The 23,351-nt window shown below is 41.5% G+C and overlaps 1 protein-coding gene across 1 annotated transcript in view; it reads right to left on the reverse strand.

The window, feature by feature from the left end:
* Positions 1-2,233: 2,233 nt before the first annotated feature.
* The window catches only part of mllt10 (MLLT10 histone lysine methyltransferase DOT1L cofactor), a 41,828-nt gene continuing 20,710 nt past the window's right edge, over positions 2,234-23,351 (reverse strand). The window contains 11 exon segments of the mRNA XM_047344618.1: positions 2,234-4,534; positions 4,824-4,914; positions 5,127-5,150; positions 5,995-6,296; positions 6,502-6,557; positions 6,920-7,069; positions 8,300-8,493; positions 9,701-9,776; positions 12,040-12,157; positions 15,824-15,984; positions 22,678-23,169. Coding sequence (XP_047200574.1) covers positions 4,250-4,534; positions 4,824-4,914; positions 5,127-5,150; positions 5,995-6,296; positions 6,502-6,557; positions 6,920-7,069; positions 8,300-8,493; positions 9,701-9,776; positions 12,040-12,157; positions 15,824-15,984; positions 22,678-23,169 — 1,949 coding nt within the window. The 3' untranslated portion in view covers positions 2,234-4,249.

Genomic DNA, 23,351 nt, shown 5'->3' on the forward strand with positions numbered 1-23,351 from the left:
TTCAAATCAACCGTACTGTCAAAATACCTAATTTTGAGTATGTTATAATACTACAAGTAATAATAGTAACAATAAGCTTAGTCAGTTCTTCACAAGATAAAACAAAAAATGAAATTTTTAAAAATAAACTTTGAGTAAAAGTAAATAAAATATTTTTTTAATTTATCCAGAGATAATTGATTTTTAAAGAATGTTTCAATATGAAACCAGCGTCTGTTTGAAATTCTTTTATGATTGTGCATTTTAAGTTGCTGCGCTAGAATAATAAACTTCAGTAAATGAGACAAAATGTCTTCTGGCTCAGGAGCCTTCACAATACAAAAACAATATAAAATCCTTTAGCTTTTAATTTTTCAGATTAATGTACGTACAAATAAAGATTCTCAAGGCAATAGGGTTCATTTAAGTGGACTTTTAGATCCATGTAAAAAGTCACATTATTACAACTCAAATTCTGCCTTTTCATCAGTCGATTTAAACATCTTAATTTGTGGTGAACTAAACACGTAACGATGTCTGTAGTGGAAATGTTAAATTCCTCAACTCAAATGATTTCAAGATGGGAACGTTTTTTTCCAGCTGCAATCAGGACAAAACAAACAAAAAAATCCAGAATCGAATCAAGCTCATCTTCCCCTTCCATGTTTCTCGGTTGCAGTGAGTTCTGCTCTCCTGCCTCTCCGGCTCATTCTGAAGCCCGAAAGGAAAAACTACTAGAAAGCAGAGACTGAAAGTTGCCATGCAGTCAGGGGCAGGTATCCATGCAGCTGCACAGCATTCCTCAGTGACAGCAGCTCAGCTCGCCTCTGAAGCCACAGATATCTGCCCTACATTTGTCTAATCATCCAGGGCTTAACCCTCCTGCTGGCCCACTATCTGCTCCCTCTCCGTGTGCGCGCGCGCGTGTGTGTGTGTGTGTGAGAGAGAGAGAGGGAGATCTGTCTCCTAACACCAGGGCTTAGTAGTGTTTTGAATTTGTGATCGGGCACCTGGTCGGGCAGCACACAGGGGTCCTCCATCAGCTGGTAAGCCCCCCCCACCCCCAGGGAGGGTTTCTAGGGGGGAGTGTGATCGATGATGGACACAGCAGCTCTGCCCTATATCTATGTGTGTGTGTGTGTGTGTGTGTGCTAGTGCTGCTATTATGTGTAGCTGTGATGGTGGAGGCTTATAAAAGAGGGGAGAGGGTCCTGGGTGGTGGTGGTGGATGGTGTTTAAACAGCCTGGCTTTTGATTGACAGGGCTGATAGTGGGTGGAGGTGGGAGGGGGCAAGTGTCTGGGTAAAGAGAACAGGGGGTTGTGTTGTTGTTAGAATGCAGGTTAGAGCATGTGTGTGTGTGTGAGGAACTGAAAACTCCTGACGGGGGTGAGGTGGGTGTAGTTCTGGGGGGGAGGAGGAGGAAAGTGAGCTTTTAATTACCAGGGCAGAAGCAGATGTAGCAGAAATCATGCCCCCACCTCTAAACACACACACACACACACACACAAAGCTGATGACTTCCAGCTGCCGTGTAGAACCAGTGTGTGTGTGTGTGTGTGTGTGTGTGTGTGTGTGTCTCAGGACAGCAGCCTTGAAGCACATTGTTTAAATTTGAAGATGTTCAGTTTCTTCTTCTCCTGATGATTATTCATGTTCCTCCTCATTGTTAGTGAATAAATCTCGTCCTGCTGCCGTCGTCTCCTCACACCTTTCCACTGTAATTAACACCACATTATACAAACAGGTTAATCAAATCAACAAACCCATTTCATATCATACGTAATGCAAACTTTATAACTGGAAACTGCAAAACCTCTCATATATTCTTTCATTATATTTATATCTAATCGTAAATACATTTTCCTGTTTATTCAAACAAAACAACTCAATGTTTCTTCAAATGGAACCAATCAGCAGTCACCTAGAAATGTAACCGCTTGTTTACATGTGCTTCCATTTAGTGCTATTTTTCAAAATATACCATTTTGATTTCTTACATCAAATTAAAACATTGGGAAACTTAATTATGTCTTAATGTGTTTTGGGTTGTTAAGTATTTGTATCTCATTATTTTGCAAATAAATTCCCTCAAACGGCAGAAGAATAAATTCGAGCGTTTGTTACTTTATCCAGAGAGTTTATTTTGGTATTTGGAAATACAATGTCACCCCCCCCCCCGATTTTTATTTTTTATCTTCCATTTGTACAAAACTGATCAAAACAAATGTGTGCACAGATGAAAACACGGTGCCCAGCGTATAAAATGAATTTATCATCAATAAAATGGTGCAAAAAAAAAAAAAATAATAACACAATGTCCCTGCACATATAAAAATAAATTAATACTTTGTGTGTCCAGTCACTGTCAACCTTATTTTTTTTTGTCTGGTCCTAAAGATCTACACACACAAACTGAGGCTTCATTGGCTTTCCTTCACACCAGCGCGGCCAATCACAATCACATATGTACACATCAACGGCCAATGAGAAAGGTTCTATTTACACTTAACGAGGTAAAAACTGTGCCACTGTCCCCTGACACGTTTCCACCCACCCGATCCCACCCAAACAAACCGCTATGTACAAGCACACCCCCTCGTCCCTATCAGCCAGCTATCAAGTAACTTCTAGCTTTCAAACACATGACACAGAAAAGTCATCAAAAAGGGTTTACAGCAACATCTGACTGTACGAAGAAAATAACAAACAGAAGACAAAAACTTTACACAGTAGTACAAAATGATGTTAAATTGCAACACCAGCGGGCTTTTAAAATATTTCATCTTACGCCCATTACACAAACAAACTCCAAATAAATAAAAAGCACAATACAAGTTGGCTTTGATAGAAGAGAATGCAGCAGAATCATCATCGTTCCTGGTTTCATTAAAAAGACGCCACTGAGTGTTTCTGTCATCTGTTGCGAAGCAACGCAGCTTAATTGGTAGAAAGGTTTTTGAAGATTTGGGCTGAGTGACAGGGACACAGGTAAAAAAGAAAAAAAGGGGGGAAATAAATCCCGCCTTGGCCTCAGGCACTTGGGCTTTGACCCTGATTGGCCAGTCCTGACTGCTGAGGGGTCGTGAGGCGGCCGCTGACGTCGGCCTCATATTTTAGGTCCTGATAGGCTGGTCCTGCTTGAGAGGTAGGTGCAGCAGGGGGCTCAATCAGGGGGATGAAATGTGACGTGTTTCCATGTGCTGACAACCAACTCGATCGTTTCTTTGCAAGCGTGTGCTGTGTGGATTGATGCGTCCCTCTTGAACATTCAACTTGCTATATTTCTCTTTTCTTCCATTTCATTTCCCTGAGTGAGCCCCCTGTTTCTGGCCCAGAGAGGAGACAGTGTAAAGCAAGGCTTCTGTGGTGACCGTACGAGACTTGGCTCACTGACATTAATGGATCTACACAAACGGAGGGAAACACACGGGGAGAGAGAGGCAGTGGCAAGAACATGTCGGATTTCTTTTCTTTTTTCCCCCAGGAGCCTTTCACCAAATATTCCCCGAGGGACTTGCTGTGAGACAGATGTCAAACATGCATCTGCTACTGTTAAGTCTTTGTAGTAGGGACTTGTAGTTTTTTTTGTTTTAAATATTAATGTATTTCTGCTATCTTTCTTTTTGTATATTTGTAGTTCTGTGTGTGCAAGCTTGTGTGCTGAGTGCACGACTCTGGTTAGCTGAGGCCCCTGAGAGTGAAATAGTAGTGACACCGCACGGGAGACACGAGAGAAAGAAAAAACGAAAAGTGAAGAAAATGTTAAGAGAAATAATTCAAGGAAATGTTCCGTGGAAGCACATCTGACACCTCACCTGTTGAGGAGAGAACACAAATCACCCTGTGCTCCGGTGACACAACACAAACTAACTATCAGTGATATCAAATGAAAATCATCATCTCAGCAGTGAAAATAAGAACCTGAAGCAGCGCTACAGCTACAAACTAAGAAATCTAAGACTGGATGGAAATAAATAAAACAAAATTACACAAAATTTATGTGTAAAAACCTGACAAAAGTTGCAAAAAGAATGAGTTGGTGAAGGAAAAAGACAAAAAAAAATGCAATTCTTACTTTTGTCTTCTGTTATCAATCACCACAGTGTGTGTTAACGTGTTAGCACAGACCGTTCTAAAGAATTATCTACCCAGACGCAGAATTTTCTGCCAGTGTCCTCGTCACCGAACAACAAAGTTGACCAACAGGCCGATCTCCCCAAAACTCTGCATATTTATTAAAAAGGAAAAAAACGACAGAACATCTGCCGTCATGTCTTTTCCTGCCCTGCAATGCCCACGGCCTTTTCAGCGAGCCGCGGCTTCTGCACCCCTGAAGCGTGCATGTCAGTGTGTGCGTGCTGCAGCACCAGGAAGGGGTTGGCCGTGATGGTGCCTTGGCTCTGGTTCTGGGCGCCGGGTAGCAGGTTGTTGATGGGAAGCTGAGCGGAGGAGAGCGGGATGGAGGGAATCTGCGACGAGGAGGAGAGGGTCTGCAGCTGCTGGAGGTCCTGCTGCTGCTGCATCAGTTGGTAGAGCAGCACCTGCTGCTGCTCCTGGGGGGCAAAGAGAGATGCAGGAGGCGAAAGAAAAAGAAGGACAGGAGAGAAGAGATGGAGTGGTAGAGATGGGATGAGGTCAAGGGAAAAGTGTGAAGGAGGACAGCAATGAGAGATTGAGAAGAGAAGGAGAGGAGACAGGTGGGGTGAAGAGGAGGAGCAGAAAAAAGAAGAATTACTAAGCTTGGTGATTTAGGTCATTGTCCCAAAAAAAAACCTCAGTGTAGCTCAGAGTGTGTGTGTGTGTGTGTGTGTGTGTGTGTGTGTGTGTGTGTGTGTGCCTTACCGCTGAAGGCTGCGAGGACAGCAGCTGCTGGAGATGATGCTGCTGGAGGAGGAGTCTGTGATGCTCCGACAACAGACCGAGCTGTGCAGCACTGACACAAAACACAACTCAGTCAGACGACAAACAATAAACTCACTGTATACACACTACTGCATTCTAACAATCAAATACCTATTAAAAAATTATACACTGCTATTGCACTATTATTAATTCCACTTCGAAGTCGATTCCATTTCAAGAAAAACAAGGCTTTTCCAACATGTCTCTGTCCGACGTAAAGACCTGATCTGACTTTTGTCTCACCTGTTCTTACTAGTTGTTGAGCTGCTAGAATCCAACACGCAAGCAAAAGGAAACACAGAGGAAGAGAGAGGAGCCAATAAAGTTCACATACAAACATCTTTAAAAAGAATAGAGAGATGAAGCTGCCAGCTGATGAAATGATTCTGGTGTTTTCGCTTTTTTTGGTGTGGATGTGATGAGATGCGACAGAGCCTGACAGCTCAGATGTAAACCTACAGCAGGAGCATGTTTGTAGAGCTCCAATCCATGGACTATAAACTGATTTGTGAGGACAAGCCATGTTACTAGACATGTTCTAATACAAACATCGGGAATGCCTCAGAAACTGCAGAAAGGTGGGAAATCGGCGAGTACGCAAATCTATGTACTGATCCGATGCCACATCGTTTAAGTACATCCAGACAAAAGTGCAATTTTTTCCAGGAAATCGTCTTTTCACTGCTCCAAAACAGCAGTTGTGCTGTTATGCCTCTGGCAAGTGCTGCTTTTACAGCGGTGAAGATTAAGTGATTTCTGATAGTGTAGCATTAGCCAGTGAGCTAATAGAAATTTGGGTGAAACACAGACACGTAGGAGGGATGGCAATCATCACCCCCATACAGAGAGAGTGGCATACAGCTGTTAAAATATGTCATACAAGGTGTTATTTCTTAACTGCACTGGTCTGGGATCAGTAGGTGCTATCAGCCTATATGCAAAGTCCAGGTATCAGTATTGGGAAGGAGAAAAAGGTATCGCTTGCAATGATTTTGAGAATGCTCATAAAACAGCATGTTGCATGTCATGTTAGGACTTTTGATTAAGTGGTCCAGTCTGTTCTAGCTTCATTTTATCTGATCTGACACCATACACCTGTTCTCACACGTACCTGTTATTGACCGGCAACGTGACGCCGGTAGATGCTCCACTTGTGTGCTGGTGAGGGCTGCCGGTGCACGCCGGTGTCTGAATGACCCCGTTCAGCGCCCCAACGATTCCCCCAATGCCCAGAGCGCTGCCTGGGCCAAGTGCACCCATCAGCCCCGCTACCCCGCCCAGCCCGGCCGGGTTTGCCCCCACAGCGGCGACTCCATTGAGCTGGGGCTGGGGCGGGCTCTGGGAGACGGAGGGAGGCGTGGAGAGGGAGGAGGTGGAGCCACTACTGCTGTGGCCACCACAAGACGTGCTGTCCTGAGAGAAGACAGAGACGTCAATGGCTTTAATGACAAATCCTCCACTCATCATGGTTTTATCACATTAATGATGATGCACTATGTTTATCATCAACATTAAGACATTAGCTGCTAATTGAACTAACTGACTTTACGACCTGGTGCTTCTCTGACTGACTCATACATGTTTATTTGTTAGTGTTCTGTCTCTTGTTGGTCTTTACCTGAGCTGCAACAGGTAATGATGAGTCGGTGCCTCCAAGCTGGGCTCCTTTCACATCTGCAGCACAAATCAACACAGATTTAGATTCTTTTGTCTTTGTAATTTCACCAAGGTCTGGCCCCTTTCGACAAGACTTTAAAAATAACATTAAACGCAAAATTGTGTACGTCTGTGTGCATTTTTGTTTCAGCGCAGATCCTGTCAATACCAAGGTTAATACCCAAGGTTTGCAGTAAGGTATGATCAAGTATCCACGTGTTCATTATCATGATGCTTTTTTCCCCAGCGCCATCTTATTTCAACTACATATTTGGGCAGTTCTCAAACAAACAAGGCAGTAAGTCTGCGGATTATTTTACCAGCCGTATTTATTTCACTACAAAGGGTTGCTTGAGTCGTGAATGTGCGTGTGCACGTACCAGAGCAGGCTGTGGTGGGAGTGAAAGGCACTGATAGCTGAGCGCTGAGAAGCTGCAGTCTCTCTTTCTTCATAGTCAGAGTTTTGATCTGCTCCTCCAACCTCCGGTTCTCCTCCTGAAGCTGGTGGAGCGACTTCAACATCCCCACCACTGAAAGAGAGAAAGAGGATAAAGATGTGAATAAGAAAACTTAACTTCACTGTTGTGTAGTGGCAGCAGCAATGTATTCTTCCTGCTATGAAAAGTCAACGTTCCTGTGTGAGAGAAAAAGCCCTGAAATTTACACCATTGAAAATGAGAAATCAACCCCATCACTGTCTTCAGTTTAACAGCTTTTCAAACTGTTACCTACATTATGAATATAATGTGTTGTACTTCTGGGATGGAGCAGTAAGTATTCGAGTGATCTTTTCACAAGCAAGAAGAACACCAGACTTTCTAAAAAAGGCCCCCAGTGAAACTGGGCAACTCTGCTCAGCCTCCACACAGCTCTGCTCACAGACCCAGTGACTGAATAGACAGATATACTCTACAAGGGGGGTCAGAGGTGAACATCAGCTACAGAGCAGTGACCCTGGTGCCTGTACAGACTCAGCGCAGTGCTCAAGGACAACTCCAGTCAGGAGGAGGATGTGCAGACACAGGAACTTCAACCTGAATAGTCCAGATTGAAGGAAGACCTTTCAAACAACTAGGCTGCAACTACTGATCCCTCAAGGGATGTTCGGAAGATAACTGACGGAGATCAACAGACACTAACAGATAACATGGAGACAGTAAGAGAAAGGACTGAGAATCAGAGAGGCAACAGGGGATTGGGAAGGCGCACCCTGTGTGTGTGGGCAAGGTATCAAACCTCTGTACAATTTGGTATGACAGAGAAAAGTGTGTCAAAAATGTAAAGATGCCATTGAATAGTTATCCTGACATCTTACTCTTTCATCACATAGTGCCTCATTTAGATAAAGAAATTATTTTTGACATTTTATAGTTAGCTTCCAGAAAACTTATAGTTTTAAGTTTTAGGGAAGCTGCCTACATTTTGAAAAAACTTTACCATTTGTATTTTTGGTTTGATTTATTAACAACAATGCAGATTCAACACCGGATCAACAGTTTATATGCATCTACAATAGTTTTGGAGATATATACAAATGATGCAGATTTTAAGGGAACTGTTGGTCCTTGATGGAGGTCAGCGCTCTACTGAGGGCCATTCTAGAGATTTTTTAAATATTGTTTTATTTCTCTGAGTAAGGTCACAAAATACTGTTTTTGGATCAGAGCCCCAACACAAGATACCCAGTCCTGTGTGTGTGAGTGTGTGTGTGAATGCATTGTTGTGTATATTTTGTGTGTATGTGGGTTGTGTCCGCTCACCATCTCCTTGCCCTCCCTGCTGCAGCAGGAAGCTCTGCCCTTCGTTCCACTGCCGCTCCAGGAGCTGCTCTATGCTGGTGGCCACTGGGAGCGGCGTCTCCCCACCGCCTCCCCCCGCCCCTAGCAACCCCAGACCCGGCCCCGGCAACGACCCCGAGGAGTCATAGCGGATCTGCAGGCCACCAATGGGAGAGCTGAATGGAGGAAGAGAGAGAGAGAGCATGGATAGAAAAGGAGAGATAGAGAGGTCAATAGGGAGATTAACGACCCAACATAAACGTCAGACAAACATAGACACTGCTGGCTATAAAACTACATCAATTTGTTGTTACAGTGGTCCTTAATGAAAAGGGGCCAGGCTTTCCCTCTGTGTGTGTGTGTGCGAGCAAGCGAGTGAGAAAGACGTGGAGGGAGAGAGAGAAAGAGGACATGCAAGAGGGCGAGAGACAGAAAAAGGGAAGTGGACTGTCTGGGTGCGATAAATCTTGGTGTGTGTTTGTGTGTACTGAGTCAATCTGTTGAGTGTGAAAGAGGAGAAATGAGGGACAGCAGGAGAGGGAAGAAAGAACAGAGTGAAGGGTTCACAATGTGGAGGAAAATCAAAAAACAGCAGTGGCAGTGATGACATTTCCTTGAATTTTTCAATATACACAACATAAAAAAACTGCTTTTAAGTGTCAATATCATAGCAATATTAAAAAAGGTGTCACACTTAATGCAAAAATTCAGATTTATTAACTTTTAAATTCAAGTGTTTTGAGTAAGAAAATCATCAAGTTGTCAAACTATGTAGATAAAAGCAAATTAAAGAAAAAGCAACATATTACACTATTCTCTTTTCAAATTTAAAGACAGCCATTCCTACAGGAATATGTTGTCCAAAATTCAAAACATAAAATGACACAGATGCAGTGTTCATGATATAAATGTCACCAACCTCATCAAGGGAAATTATCCATCCCACAAAGTAGAAGAAACAAACATAAATGGATCTGTCTCATCAATATTCCCATTCTGAGGGCTCCATGCAAATATTCCCAGATGGAGAAGAAGCAGAAAATCACTGGACTGTCCTTCCATGTGTGATTACATCGAGAAAAAAAAGATCTAAGTGGAGTTGAAGGATGGTTACCACCTTCAAAAACACACGTTATCGTTGGCTGTAAGAGAGCGAGGATTGCCTGTAGGGGTAAGAGCGAAAGGCAGAGTGTGCATGTGTGTGTGTGTGTGTGTGGGTGGGTGTGTGTGAAGAGTGAGAGGAAGAGAGGGGAGACGGCGGGCCGGCGAAGGGAAACGCAGAGAGGGGGATGGGTGACGGAGGGGGGCCAGAGAGGAATGTAAAAACGGGGTGGGATTTGGGTGGTGGGGGATCTGTGTGTGTGATAGAGAGCATGTACTCACCGCGGGGTGGTCTTGGGAGAAGCTCTTATGGAGAAGCCCTGCGCTCCAACGCTGCTGCTGTCTCCAACCTCCTGATCTGCACACACACAAAAAAAATCAACTGTGTATCCAAGAACATGTCCACAATAAACTGGAAGAAGTTTATGAAAATAACAATGAAACACCAACGAAACAAAAACTGACACACCTGACACACACACACACACACACACACACACACACACACACACACACACACACCTCTGTGATCACCTACAGTACACTAAATTGTATTATAGTTAGGGCAACATTTTTCACAATGACCAGAATAAAAAATAGATTTTACAATTATTGGTATTATTTTTCAGCAAGGTTTAACTTTACAGACACACACACACTCCAACAGGCTTAGAGTTTATTATTTATTCTCCTCTAAAACACACTGGGGCTGTTTCCACTTTTATCCACTGTGCATGCAAACTGTCAGCTGAGTGTGAACAGAGAGTAAATACGAGAAAAAGTAGCATTTTCAAAATAAGTGTGTGGTGTAGATGCACTGCAACATGTCAACCTACAAAAGTCTCTTTTTCTTTCCTTTGTATGTCTTTCACAGACGAGCCTTCATTCAAACTGCATGTGAGTGAATCTCTCTCTTTCTCTCTCTCTCTCTACCTTCTCTATCTCCTCCCTCTGGGCCCGTGGCCAGACGCTTCTTTTCATTTTCCTCGGCGGGAGTAATGAATCACACATGCACGCACACTCAAATGCACACTTTTGCATTTACACAACTCCGACCAACTCCCCTCTACTTAAGACAGTCAATCCCAGCTTTTACCCTCAACAGGTCACAACTACGCTTGCTCGCCTTCTTTTTCAAACTCCCTTTTTCTCTTGCGGCCCTTTTCCGTCCCGGCGCCTCCCTCCAGACACTCAAAAGCAAAGAGAAAGGACTGCCAAAGTAAACAGGGGACATGCATACAAACACGCGCACACCTTGCATGTTTGTGCTCACATGACCCTTTACTGGTTCACAAACACAACTTCACGCTTGTGAGGCTGCACACGCGACTATGTGAATAGTGTACAACTTTACTGCAAGGAAACAAGGACGTTCACAAGGGTTGCATGGAGATTCATTATTTATAAATAAATTATATATATATACACAGCATATATATAGTAAATCAATTAATCTATTAAGAATTTTTGTCATTTTTACAGCAAAAAGCCATTTATTCTTTGGTTTAAATTCTTTAATGTAAAGACTGCTGTTTTTTTCTGTCTAATATATCTGTAAAATCAAGATTTGTTTTTTTTTTACTTTAATTTTAATTGACTTGGGCACCATCTTCAGTTATATTGCATAACAAAGAATCATTAAATTATTAATCAAGTGACAACAAATGAAAAAATGTAACAAATAATGATTTTCATATTGAAGACATTCAACATACAAATATATAAAATAGAATAAAGCAGACAATCCTCAATAATTTTGAGGTTGGTAATTTAAAATTTAAAATCTACTTTCAAATAAAATGTTAGTACACTAATTACTCAAACATTAAACATTCTATTTAATAAAATACATCTCATATTAAAAGCTAATTATTATTTTTGAATTGAAAAGTGGTAAAAGTTGATTTTATGTTGTGACAATTTCAATGATTTTTTTCTTCCATGAAATACACAAACTAACTTTGCCTTGTAACACACACACACACGAACACAAAGCCTCGTCATTCAGCCTGATTAGTGAGTTGACCTGCAGGTCAGAATGGATCTGGCTCTGATGACGGCTGACCGGCAGCAGGAACTAACCCACCTTCCTCCTCCTCCTCCTCTTTACTCTCTCTTCTTTGCTCTTGTGCGCTCCTCTCTGTTCATCCAGATGTCTGGTATCAGGAAGTGGCTACTCTGATTACTCAGGCCACCTCTTACTCCCTCATCAGCTCCTGCACCGGACAGACAACACCCCCCCTCTTTCCTACAGCAGGAGTTCCCTGATGCATGACCCCGACCTCCTGTGATCCTCGCTCTCACAACCATTTGAACAAATCCTCCTCTTTCTCTCACAACTTGGAGGAAAAGTTGTTTTACATGTAAATTACACATTAATGACCCTGTGTACTGTATTTGCTTTTGTACGTGTGACAGAGAGTAAGGGTGAGACAGAGTGGAACGATCGAGGTGTGTAACCGGATCCGAGCGGGTGGAGCTAGAAAATATCACGAGTGCTGACCCTTGACCTCTCCTAGGGACCAAGGGGCGTGACCTATCCATTATCTCCCTCTCCTTTTCTCTGACACACATGCATAGTTTAGTGACAAGCACGTACACACTAAAATAGGTTTGCATACCTGCTGGTGAGGCCTCGGACTGGGCGATGAGCGCTGCCATGGCCGAGTTGGGGTTCAGCCTGTTGCCAAACATGTGGGAGGGAGCGAGGTTGAAGACGGACCCCGGCATACCGCTCACCTGAGGACAGATGCACAAACGTATGAGCCATGAGGAAGAAATTATGTTTCACTGTGATTCGAATCATTATTATATTCACTTAACGGGGAGTTTTTCATAAGGTTGTTATCATTATTCTACCAATGGGGAGTTTTTAATTTTATGAAATCAATTTCAATCAACACCTCGAGTGACAAACTGCTTCAATAAAATGATTGAATACAAAATCACTGATTTGGATAGAATCTTAAGGACTAAGACTCATGACTATTTTCATTATTTATGATTATAATGATTCATTTTCATCATGGATTTATCAGACAACTACTTTCTGGATGTTTAAATAGTAGTTGGGGTATAAAATATAACATGAAACCACAACCATCCGGAGCCTAACTTTGCAACACACATACTATATAAACTTAAGTCATTTTGCTGATTAAAGAGCATTGTCCCTGTCAAATAAACAAATAAATTAAATTAAATTATACAAACAGCAAAAAAAGGCTCATTCTCAAACTTGAATGGTTGACACCAGAAGAGTAATTTTTTCTCTGAATGATTTATTGATTATCAAAATATTTTAGTTTTTATGTTATGTCAATTGCTTAAGAAATATATATTGACATTTAGTCAATGTAACTATTGAACGGCATTCAACGTTAACCTGATCTTTAAAATCACGCTGCAGAATCTCTGGTGTTTCTTTGCTTGGTAATAAACAAGCAGGTGGCAAGAGTTCATATTAATTGTATTGTTATTTAAGAAGTCTGACTCATGTTATTAAACATTTATTGAGCCTGAATCCAAATCTGAGATTTAATCGGATCTATTTGGTTTGAAAATATTTAAATTCTCTGGTCTTTGATTACGCTTTGTCACAGAGCATCCAAAAATTACTTCATGACAGTGAATCTTATTTGATCAAGGAAAATACATTTTATGTAAAAACAAACGTGCAAAAAATTAAAGTCCCCTCCAAAAAAATCATTGTAAATTATGGTTCAGAAGTTCATGATTCTTTTACACACACGCACACACACACACACAGAGGCTCAGTGCACCTCGGCACCCTGACAGTACGCTGACACGCTGACAAAGTGTTTCTGATGCATATAGTTTAATCCAATTAAGGCATTTCCCACATAAGGGCTGTGGAGCGAAGGAAGGGTGGGATGCGAGGGAGGAGAGCAAGGGCGGAGCGTCAACAGAGGAAGCAGGTGAACAAAATGGCCGACTGTTTTGGTAGCTGCAGAGTAAAACTAGAAGCAAAGCATGTTGATAGGACAGAAAACTGATTTGAGTCACTTGACTTTGCTCTTCCATAATATCTTTTATTTTTGCTCAAGCTGAAATACACACAGAGATTTATATATTTTTTTAAGATAAAGAACAAAAATGGATAACTTGGTGTTTACTTTTTTAATGAAACATTTTAGAGCTTAAATATTCTGGTTCCTACAATTTGAGGAGAGTTCTGATCTATGAAACAATGTTTTTGATGAAATGCAGAAAAACAACTTGTGTAATTACACAAAAACACATGTCCTGTCCTGGTCATCATATTTAGGGTGTGTGTATGTGAGTGTGTGTGGGGGGGACCTCAAAAGCGTCTATTACAAACAACATCTAAAATCATAAAATCTGTAAAACAACCTGGATATCCTCGTCTCCGTTAAATGTTAAATTCAGAGAGGGAACCTGTTCCCTTGTTCCCACTGAAATTATTTCAGATTTCTCTTTAGACACCCCTCCTCCTTCCTCCTCCTCCCATCGGTGCCATAATCCAGCCCCCTTTCCCATCAACATTCATTTTTCATTTACATTCATTTTTCATTCAAAGTCTCTCTCGGACTCCCTTTCTCTGTCCTGGGCTGATAGCCAACAACAGTAGTCTGCTAGTGGACTGTAAATAGCAAATGGTCTCCGTCACTCACTCGCACACACACTCGCACACACACACACACTGAGGGAAGCTTGTTGTTGGCATCCCTGTATTGTTGCATAATTTCTGCAGACTTTATCCAGAGTGTGTGCGTCCCAGATGCTGAGAGGCGTGAATCACACTGTACAAACTAACACACTTTTTTTTCCCACTTCTTTTTTTTTTTTTTACAATCTGGTGCGACAAAATGGAGAAAAAAAAACCTTTGGCTTCTTGAGTAGCTTTCACTCGTGCTCTCTGCTGTTTATTTTCCGTCTTTTACTCTCTCTCTCTCTCTCTTTCTCCCTCCCTCTATCTCTACATCTACAGCACAAGCTCCTCTATACATGCTACAAACAGGCGTGATATCCTGTGCTTCCCTGGGCCTCCAGTCTTCTATAATACAGGCTGAATACAGAGGAACAGGGAAGATGAAGGCCAGGCCAGTGAATTCAAGGCATGAGTGCAAGCCCCCACACACACACACACACACACACACACACTAGCCCCCAACCCCTCCTACCCTCCATCTATCCCTCCATCCCTACTGTGGTGCTTGTCAGATGTCATTACTTCACAGGACAACGGAGGGAGAGGAAAAAAAGGAGAAATGGACGGGGACAGAGAGGAGGAAGGTCGAGGGTGAGAAAAAGTGTGTGCGAGAGAAAGAAAGAGGGGTGGTAAGTGGACACGGAAGAAAAATGGGAGTTCGGTGGACATTGCGTGGTCTTTGGGGGTTTTTTGAAAGGACAGACATTGGGGTCAGTGATTCAAGAGGAGATTTTTTTTTTTGTTCTTTTTAAGAGACAGTGATTATAGGAGGGGAGGGAGGGAGGGAGGGAGGGTGACTGATCAAGTTACAGTTAACGTCCTCACTTTTGAATGCAAGCGTTTTCAAACCAGTGGAACACTCCACTTTGAAGAAGTGCATAAAAAATTCCAGTCTTTGGTCCAAAATTCACCATAATTAATTTGGATGTGGATAAACCTAGAGAACTTTGGCTTCACCATCTGACTTTTAAATATGTCTGAAGTGGTTAGAACATATGGTTAAATTTAATCTATGAAACAAACTCAATCATTTCAAATAAATCTGAGCTAAATGGGATTTTCCTTAGATGTGACGCTCATGAGTGGTTTATTTCACTTTTCTCCACATAAATAGTACTGATGGAAATCATGATAGTGAGTGTGTCTTACAGCATTCTATAACCCGGGGGTTATGCTGTTACAAAAAAAAAGAAGGTAAATATGTGTTTTGGTTCTGATTATATCTCTCTGCATTGTAGTAAATTTCTAGCAATAAAAATGCCTAATTTACCTGTATAATACCGACCCAGCTCACTAAGGTACAGCAGTTATTGAATTAAGTTGGAGTCTCACACGTTTCAATGAAACGTATATAATAAATTGATATATCTTTGTAAAAAAAACAACTACTTAGACCCAACAATCAGCAATAGAATAGCTCGGGGAAAAACAATCTACACAAGATCAGGACACACACATTTCACACATAATTAATATGGAATGGATTAGTAAAAGCACTGAGATACGCTGTGAAAGCCTTTTAATTAGTGTACTTTGGTTTATTTCTGTTCCCACACTTCAGCGCAAAGATGCGAGAGCTGGTGGACGTAGTGGGTGCTGAGTGAAGGGAGTGCGTGTATGTGAGAAACGTAGAGGTAAGCGGAGGTAGTGTGTGTTTAATGAGCATGAGGAGGTTTTTGACAGTTTTTAGCTCAGGTTGTGTTTGAACTCACGTGTGGGGAGGCTGTGCTGGTTAGCGGAGCGGTGGCGGTGAATGGAGAGGGAGGGGGAAGAGAGGGCGTGGGCTGCTGTTGCTGGGACAACTCTGAGCTGGACACGCCCACGGTGACCGCCCCTGTCCCCGTCGTTGAACCATCAGCACCAGAGAAAACACCTGCACACAAATCAGAGATACCAGACATTCAAATACGTTAATTATTACAGAATGAAAAGCACATGTGTAAATATATGTATATATACAATCATCACAGCTTCCGAGGACTTTCCAAAAGAAGTGATTCATTGATAATATTATTAATATCTCCTGTGCTTTTCTTACTATGACAAGTGAAAAAAAAATTTGAGTCATCTATTGGTTGGTCTAAAAATTCTATCATTACGAAACCATGGGTTCTTTGATATTGAGTACATGTCATATTTGTCAAATACAGGACAACATTTGTTACTGATTTCTATCAAATTAATTCCTCATATAATCTAAGCTCAACACATTTTACTTGGATAATAAAAACCTGTCTTTTAACAATTTGCATAACCCCAGTAATAGAAACATTTTTGACAGTAAAGTTAGAGATTTTAAACAATTTGAAATATAAACAAACACAATACATATACACATGTCATGATTAAATTAAGAATTCATAAAATCCTGGTTATAATCTCATCAATTATTGTAAAGCTTAAATGTACAGGGACTCATACACACTAAGCCACTGACTCAAAGTGAAAACATCTGCAGTCACACTTCATTCATATAAAGCTTTTTACAAACTGGGAAAGAAAAGAGGAGGAGAATCAATCTGCACATTCTCTCCCTCCGTTACAATTATTTGTGCTCTTTGAACAAATACAGACAATTCACGTAATTTTATCAGCAGGTTAAAAATTATGAATATAATGGTATGCAGTACAAGATAGTTTCAAACCACCTATGCAAACATGCTGCTCTATTTCCACACACACGCTCCCGGCTCTTATCTCTGTGCTCTGTCTGACACACTGTCTCTCTCTCCGTCTCACCCTCCCTCCCCTCACACACCCCTGTGCTCGCCCACTAACCAGGGATAAGCCCTGCCCCTGCCCCCCTTTGACCCCAGCAGAGGAGGAGGCGGGGGGGGGGAGAGAGAACGGGCCCCTCAGCCCCACAAAAGCCTGAATGGCTCAGGGCAGCGCACATTCACTGGGGGAACAAGAGATCTTTGTGCCAGGAGGGGAGGGGTGGAGGGAGAGAGAGGGAGAGCAACACAGAGAGAGAGAGAGGGAGAGAGAGAGGGAGAGAGAGATGAACACTGCATGGACCGACATACTATTTATAACGATTTGTAATATGCACCAGAAAAATTGATACCCAAAGCAGCGCTGCCGAGGCTCAGAGGGCATGTGTTCCTGCGAGATTTTTAGCAGCTGGATTAGAGGCCAAACCAACAGTTTATGAGCCCATGCCACTGATGACATGACAGTGCAAAAACAGTGGTAAAAACAAGATTAAATAACTGGTTAATTTTACTTTACATTCACATTATGATAAACTAATTCAAAAGTCAAATCAAATATCCCAAAAAGCAGTATTTTAATGTTTTAGTAGGAGAGTTTGAATTTTAAATATCAAATCTCCTTTATTTCCTGAAAAACCTAAGTAAATATTTACACATGCACATTAAAAGTTGGAGCAAACCCTTTTCTGCACGGCTTCCGTGCTCTCTCTCCTACTTTCAGGCTTAATGCTGTTATATAAAAATAAAGGCTTCCCGCCTAAAATATCCAAACATATGTATTATACTTTTATCACTAATTTACTTGAAATATTTTCACTTCTGAGTGAAAATCTTGAGCTCCGAATCGGGTTTGAAGTGAGAGGACGGATTTTTTTTCAAAAGACATTTTCAGAAATAAAGTAAAACACAAACCGTCATGTTAACAATAAGGCTGCTTCTAATGATTGTTATTTAGATAATCTGGTTATTATTTAATCACGAAAAGGGAATTAAAACTTCCTCTAGGATCACAAAAGACAAAGAACGAATACAAACACAAACACAAACACACACACACACACCACACACACACACACACACACACACACACACGCAGAAACTTGCAACCTGCCTGTGTGATCAATAACGTGAAGCCCCCGTAGCACAACTGCCTGCATCGCCCCACCTCCCCATTCCTTTTCCCTTCCTGCTCAGTACGAGTGTAAGCTTAAAAAATATCCACCTTGATTAGTTCAAGCTGGTATTATCTCAATAGGAAATCTGCGCTGTCTAATTCGGGAAAGTTAAATACTATAAAAAACCAAGTGGACGCCATCACACTATGTTAACAGCTCAATCTGTGTTTTGACTATAAACTTGGTACATTCTTCTTTTTTCAAGGGTCCTATAACTTTTTTGTGGACATTCATGCAATCGTGGTTATAAAATGGAATGTGGATGAAAACACTGAGCACCATCGTGGCTGCAGAAAGACTTTGGTTATTCTTAGAATTTTTTTTAGCACCAAAGATAAACAGAAATGTATTTAAAAATCACGCGAAGTGTGGAAGGAGCAGCGCTCCTACAGTGAAGGCAGTGAATCTAGTGTGTGTGTCCCAAAACGTACATGGGTTTGCAATACACTGACAAAGCAGGTTTGAATCTCAGCAATAATGAGGTAGAACTGAAAACATTGAGAGGCATCTAAACATCTGTAAATTCAATTGAAAATATTGCTTTTATCACCACAGCTTTGTGTATTAAGTGGAGAGAAGACATATTCTGAAAGGTACATGAAAGAACTGTCACTTTTAAATTGTCTGTTGCTTGTTGTAGGTGCATAATGAATGTGTGTGTGTGTGTGTGTGTGTGTGTGTGTGTGTGTGTGTGTGTGTGTGTGTGTGTGTGTGTGTGTGTGTGATCTCAGAGCTTCAATCTCTTAATAATCTTACTGTTGCATTCAGTGTTTTTTCTTCCCTGTAAAAAAAATTTTAAGCACAGTGCTTACCCTTTTTATACTGAAATTGAGTTGCAAAATCTTAATTCATTAATTAATCTTGAAAGGTTGTAGAATACATTTTCAAAAATATTTGTTTTCAGAATTCTCCTAAAAAAATCAAAATGATTTTTAACAAAAAATCGATCTTTTATATAATCTTTTATATCTTTTTTAGGACAATAAAAATGTGTTCAATCTATAAACTCAACAATTTAGAAGATGAGGGGAAGGTTCCAAATGCAGGTTTCATATCTTAGCAATTAAGTTTTAAATGCTTTTAAAATAAAATCCTGATCACTGATTATTTCCCTGGTTTTCACAACTTTCCCTCACACTACGGAACTAACTGCTGATCATTATAATTTCATCAGGAAAAGAAGAAACTATACCTCAAAAAAGATTTTAAAACTAAAAGCAAAGAAATATTTAACCAAAGTATACATCTTGATATATTCCTTTCTTTCATACCCTCTTTTCCTCTCCTTTTACACAGACACACACACACACACACACACACACACACACACACACACACACACACACACACACACACACACACACACACACACACACACACACACACACACACACACACACACACACACACACACACACACACACACACGAATAAATTGATGTCCATCGAACATCTTTCCTCCCCCACACACACACACTACGCTCTGGCAGCTTGTCCGTCCCATCAGTGACCCCCGTGCAGTCAAACATTAACCTAGCCAAAATCTAACCCCCTGCCTCACCACCCACCCAACACATATCTATCATGTTAACTCTCTATCCATCAGCACGCTGGAGTCAGCAGACAGGATGGTGGGGGGGCAAGATCCTCCCCATTACTGCCCTGCATTAACCCTCAGCTAAATATTTACAGTAGGAAGGAGAACACACGATTCCCTCTCTCTCTCTCTCCCTCTCTTACTCACACACACACACACACACACGTCTTCCCTATCTTCTTTCAGCAGCTGTGGTCAGAAAATGCCGCCACTGCTGTAGGGAAAAGCACCAGCACCAAAAACGGTGGTGAAATTACTATGAAAAAAAAACAACCACTGCGGTAAAAAAAAAAATTATATTCAGAAAGGAAACAGCAGCTGCCCACAGGTCTGACTCACATACTCATGCTTGCAACTACTATAATATAAACTATCCACCTAACACACATTCCAACACTGAATATCTAATATTCGTGGTTGAAAAATGGAAATAAATGAAAGATTTTACAATAGTACAATCCTTTTAAATTGTAAGGCATCCAAATGATTTTCATATTGTTATATTACCATGTATAATTCCATCAGTAGCTCGTAGCCGTTAAGAGAAATATACATATTTGTAAAAGCACATTTCTTTTGATACACAATTATGCTATTTTAAACTGTGGGTATTGATAAATGAATAAGATTTAATCTCAGGACAAAATAAAATATATGCACTTGAATACACATGCAAGAACAATTTTATTCTGGTTTAAGTTTGTTAAATTTATGCCTATGTATATCTAAAAATATGCATCCTCGACTGAGACATCCATACCATAGCAAACAGTAAATGTTTTGATCAGTCAGTGTATTGTTACTTAGCAACCGCATCATTTTTCTGACTTTCAGAACTAAATTACTGAGGGAAAACAACATACTGACTATAGATTCATTGTATCCTGTGGATGCTCTAATTCAATCAATGTGGTGCTGAGAGGTTTTGTCCAATATTTAGATTTTGAAGGTCAAAGACAAATGGAACATAATAAGTTAATAATTTGTTGGTTTGTAAATAGCACTAATGAAAAATACATTAATCTTTGGAACTTGGATTAATCCAAAATCGAAGACAGGCTGAGTAACAGTAAGAGACACAAAGGTGAGCAAGAATGTTATTCCAACAAAAACAGGTGGAAACTTAGTAAATGGAAGGCCTGTGGTAAATGTATGAAATTGAGGATGATGTTGGAAACTGTACTGCAATATGCTAATTAACAATATTTCTGACATCATTACATTATATTTGCATTATGTCTAGTGTCAGCTGGTTTCAAATGAGCTCAATCAGACATTGCACAGACTTTGTACTTGAGAGCTGGCAGTCTGTTTAATTTCTGGTGAAACTGATTCAGACATTTGCATTGCTCCACTGAGTAATGTATAGAAAAATTCAGGGCTGCAGTTTGTGTCTGAAAGACGCTTTTGTCTGTCACAGAGTGCACTGCCTCTGCCTGTGTCACAAACTGCTGCTTCTCCTCTGCCGCTCACTGAACAGAAGTCGCAGGGAGAGATGTGTGGCTCTCGCTCTCGGGGCAGCACTGGTGAGTCCCGTCTATAGAAAGTAGCTATGGTTTGTCCAGAAAGTCTTGTGATCCTTTGAACATACGCATGGTTTGCTCTCATGCGCACTGTGAGAGTGACTGTAGGCCTGTTTTGGGAACGTGTACAGCTAGAGCAGAATACCTGCCTGTCAAGGATGGTAAAAACTTTATGAACGTTTCGAGGGTCCACTGGGCCACTGAAGCGGCAGGATTTCTCCCACTGTTGCAGATGGCCAGTCAGAATGTGACAGGTAGGTCAATGTGTTTTGAGAGTGCAAGACCAGCAGGGCAAAGAGCACCGCACACAGCTCTGCAATGAGCAGTGGCACAAAAGATTTCCCATCTGAATGCCGAAGTGTCCTTGGGCAAGAACCCCAAATTGCCCCTCATAGTTTTTGGAAGTCGCTTTGGATAAAAGCGTCAACAATATGTAATGTAATTTGATGAAACAGTGGGGGGACAAATGGGAAACACTGTCAGCCTGTTGGTCTGTTGTACTGATGATGTGTGAATCCTCAGATTCTCTGCTATTTTATTCTGCTACATAGATAAAAATGTATTTTTTGTGTCACAGACACAAAACATTTTATTGTTGACAGTTAATGGTCATTAAAGAGTGTTGTTTATCAGCGTGAGAGAAAAAATGTGTGAAAAACAAGAAATGTGAATCCCACTTTACAAATATTGTACATACATGCTCTTGTCTCTATGCGCGCATACTCACATACTCGCACACACACACACACACACACACCCCCTTCGAAGCATCAACAGGTGAGGTGAGAATTCGAGGAATGAGCAGAATGCAGGTAAGAGAGAAGAGCCGAGAGGCAGGAGAAAGAAACAAAAGCGTGGTAATTCTGGAAGAAAGGGGAGCTGCTGGATGTGTGGGCTGTGCTGAGCCATTTCCATCAGCAGAGGGGAACTCCAAAGCATAAAGACAGTTGCCAAGCAACTGAACACGATGAGGAAAAAAAATAAATACACATACAGACCACTTACACGTGTGTGAGAAAATAACACATAGCCCACACTCTGACATACAGACACATGCACACAAGGAGCCAATTACAAAGGTGTGTCAAATCTTTGCCTTTTGTGATTGGTAATGCTCATGCTTCAATACACAGAGCGATCCACAAACGTCTTTGTTTAATTCATCAGCATTTGCAAGTAAACGGCACAAAAAAAAAATCTAAAACAAGTCAGGATCTGAATGTGATGAAAAAAACTGCCACAACAATGCCACTCATGAGCCACTTTCCTTTGCCTCTCACTGATGACACTTTGGTGAGCAAAATGGGACACACGTTGTTTGTCTATCAGGTCTAAATGGGCTGATGAATCTTAAATTAATCCTGTCTTTTTCCTCATGTCTGGCTTTTTGGTTTGCATCAATAAAACTGTGATGATAATAAAAATTAAAGTGACATTGACAGACGAGGGCATCTGAGAGTTGTTCTCTTTGTTACAACTATGAGTCCTGAACTCTCAGATCATCTTTGTGAGACACTGTTGTGTTTTGTGTGTGGTACGTTTATGTGTCTTCCTCACCTGGCCCAGTGCTTGTGGAGCCACTGCTGCTTTGCAGACTCCCATTCCTGAGGAGTGACGGGGACTTTTGAATCCCACCACTGACACCCATGACCCCCAGCCCCCTCTCTCCTGCTCCTCCTCCTGCTCCTGCTCCTCCGACTCCCACTCCTAATCCACTGCTGGAGACTAAGCCCGGCCGGCCTGAGAGCGTCGAGGACGAAGAGGGCGAGGGGGAGGAGGTGGAGGTGTTGGCTGTGGAGGAGGTAGGGAGAGTCAGGGAGGGAGCTGGCTCTGAGGGCGTCACATCCGTAGTGAAGCAAGGTCCAAATCTGTTTCGCCAGTTGCCCTTCTTTTTCTTCTTCACCCCATCTTCCCCTCCTCCCGCCACTGCTCCGCCGATGCCCGGCCCCGGACCAGAGGGCTGGGGCCGTTTATATCCAGTGGACCCACTGAGGCTTGTCGTCTCGCTTGCAGTGTGACTGTGGGAATTCTCATACAGCTTCCCACCCACTGCAATGATAAGAAAGCAGAGCGGAATTGTTAATCATAGTGTCTGCAGTATTTTTCTACTGTAATTTCCTGCATGTTAGGGACTAATTGTTTTAGTTCTGCACTATCTGAAAAGTAGATGAATATTTTAAATAAAACACTATAAAACTGCTACTTGCTTCTGCAAAGATTTACTAGTATAC

The sequence above is a fragment of the Hippoglossus stenolepis genome, chromosome 19 (genome assembly GCF_022539355.2).
Source record: "Hippoglossus stenolepis isolate QCI-W04-F060 chromosome 19, HSTE1.2, whole genome shotgun sequence".
Taxonomy (NCBI): Eukaryota; Metazoa; Chordata; class Actinopteri; order Pleuronectiformes; family Pleuronectidae; genus Hippoglossus; species Hippoglossus stenolepis.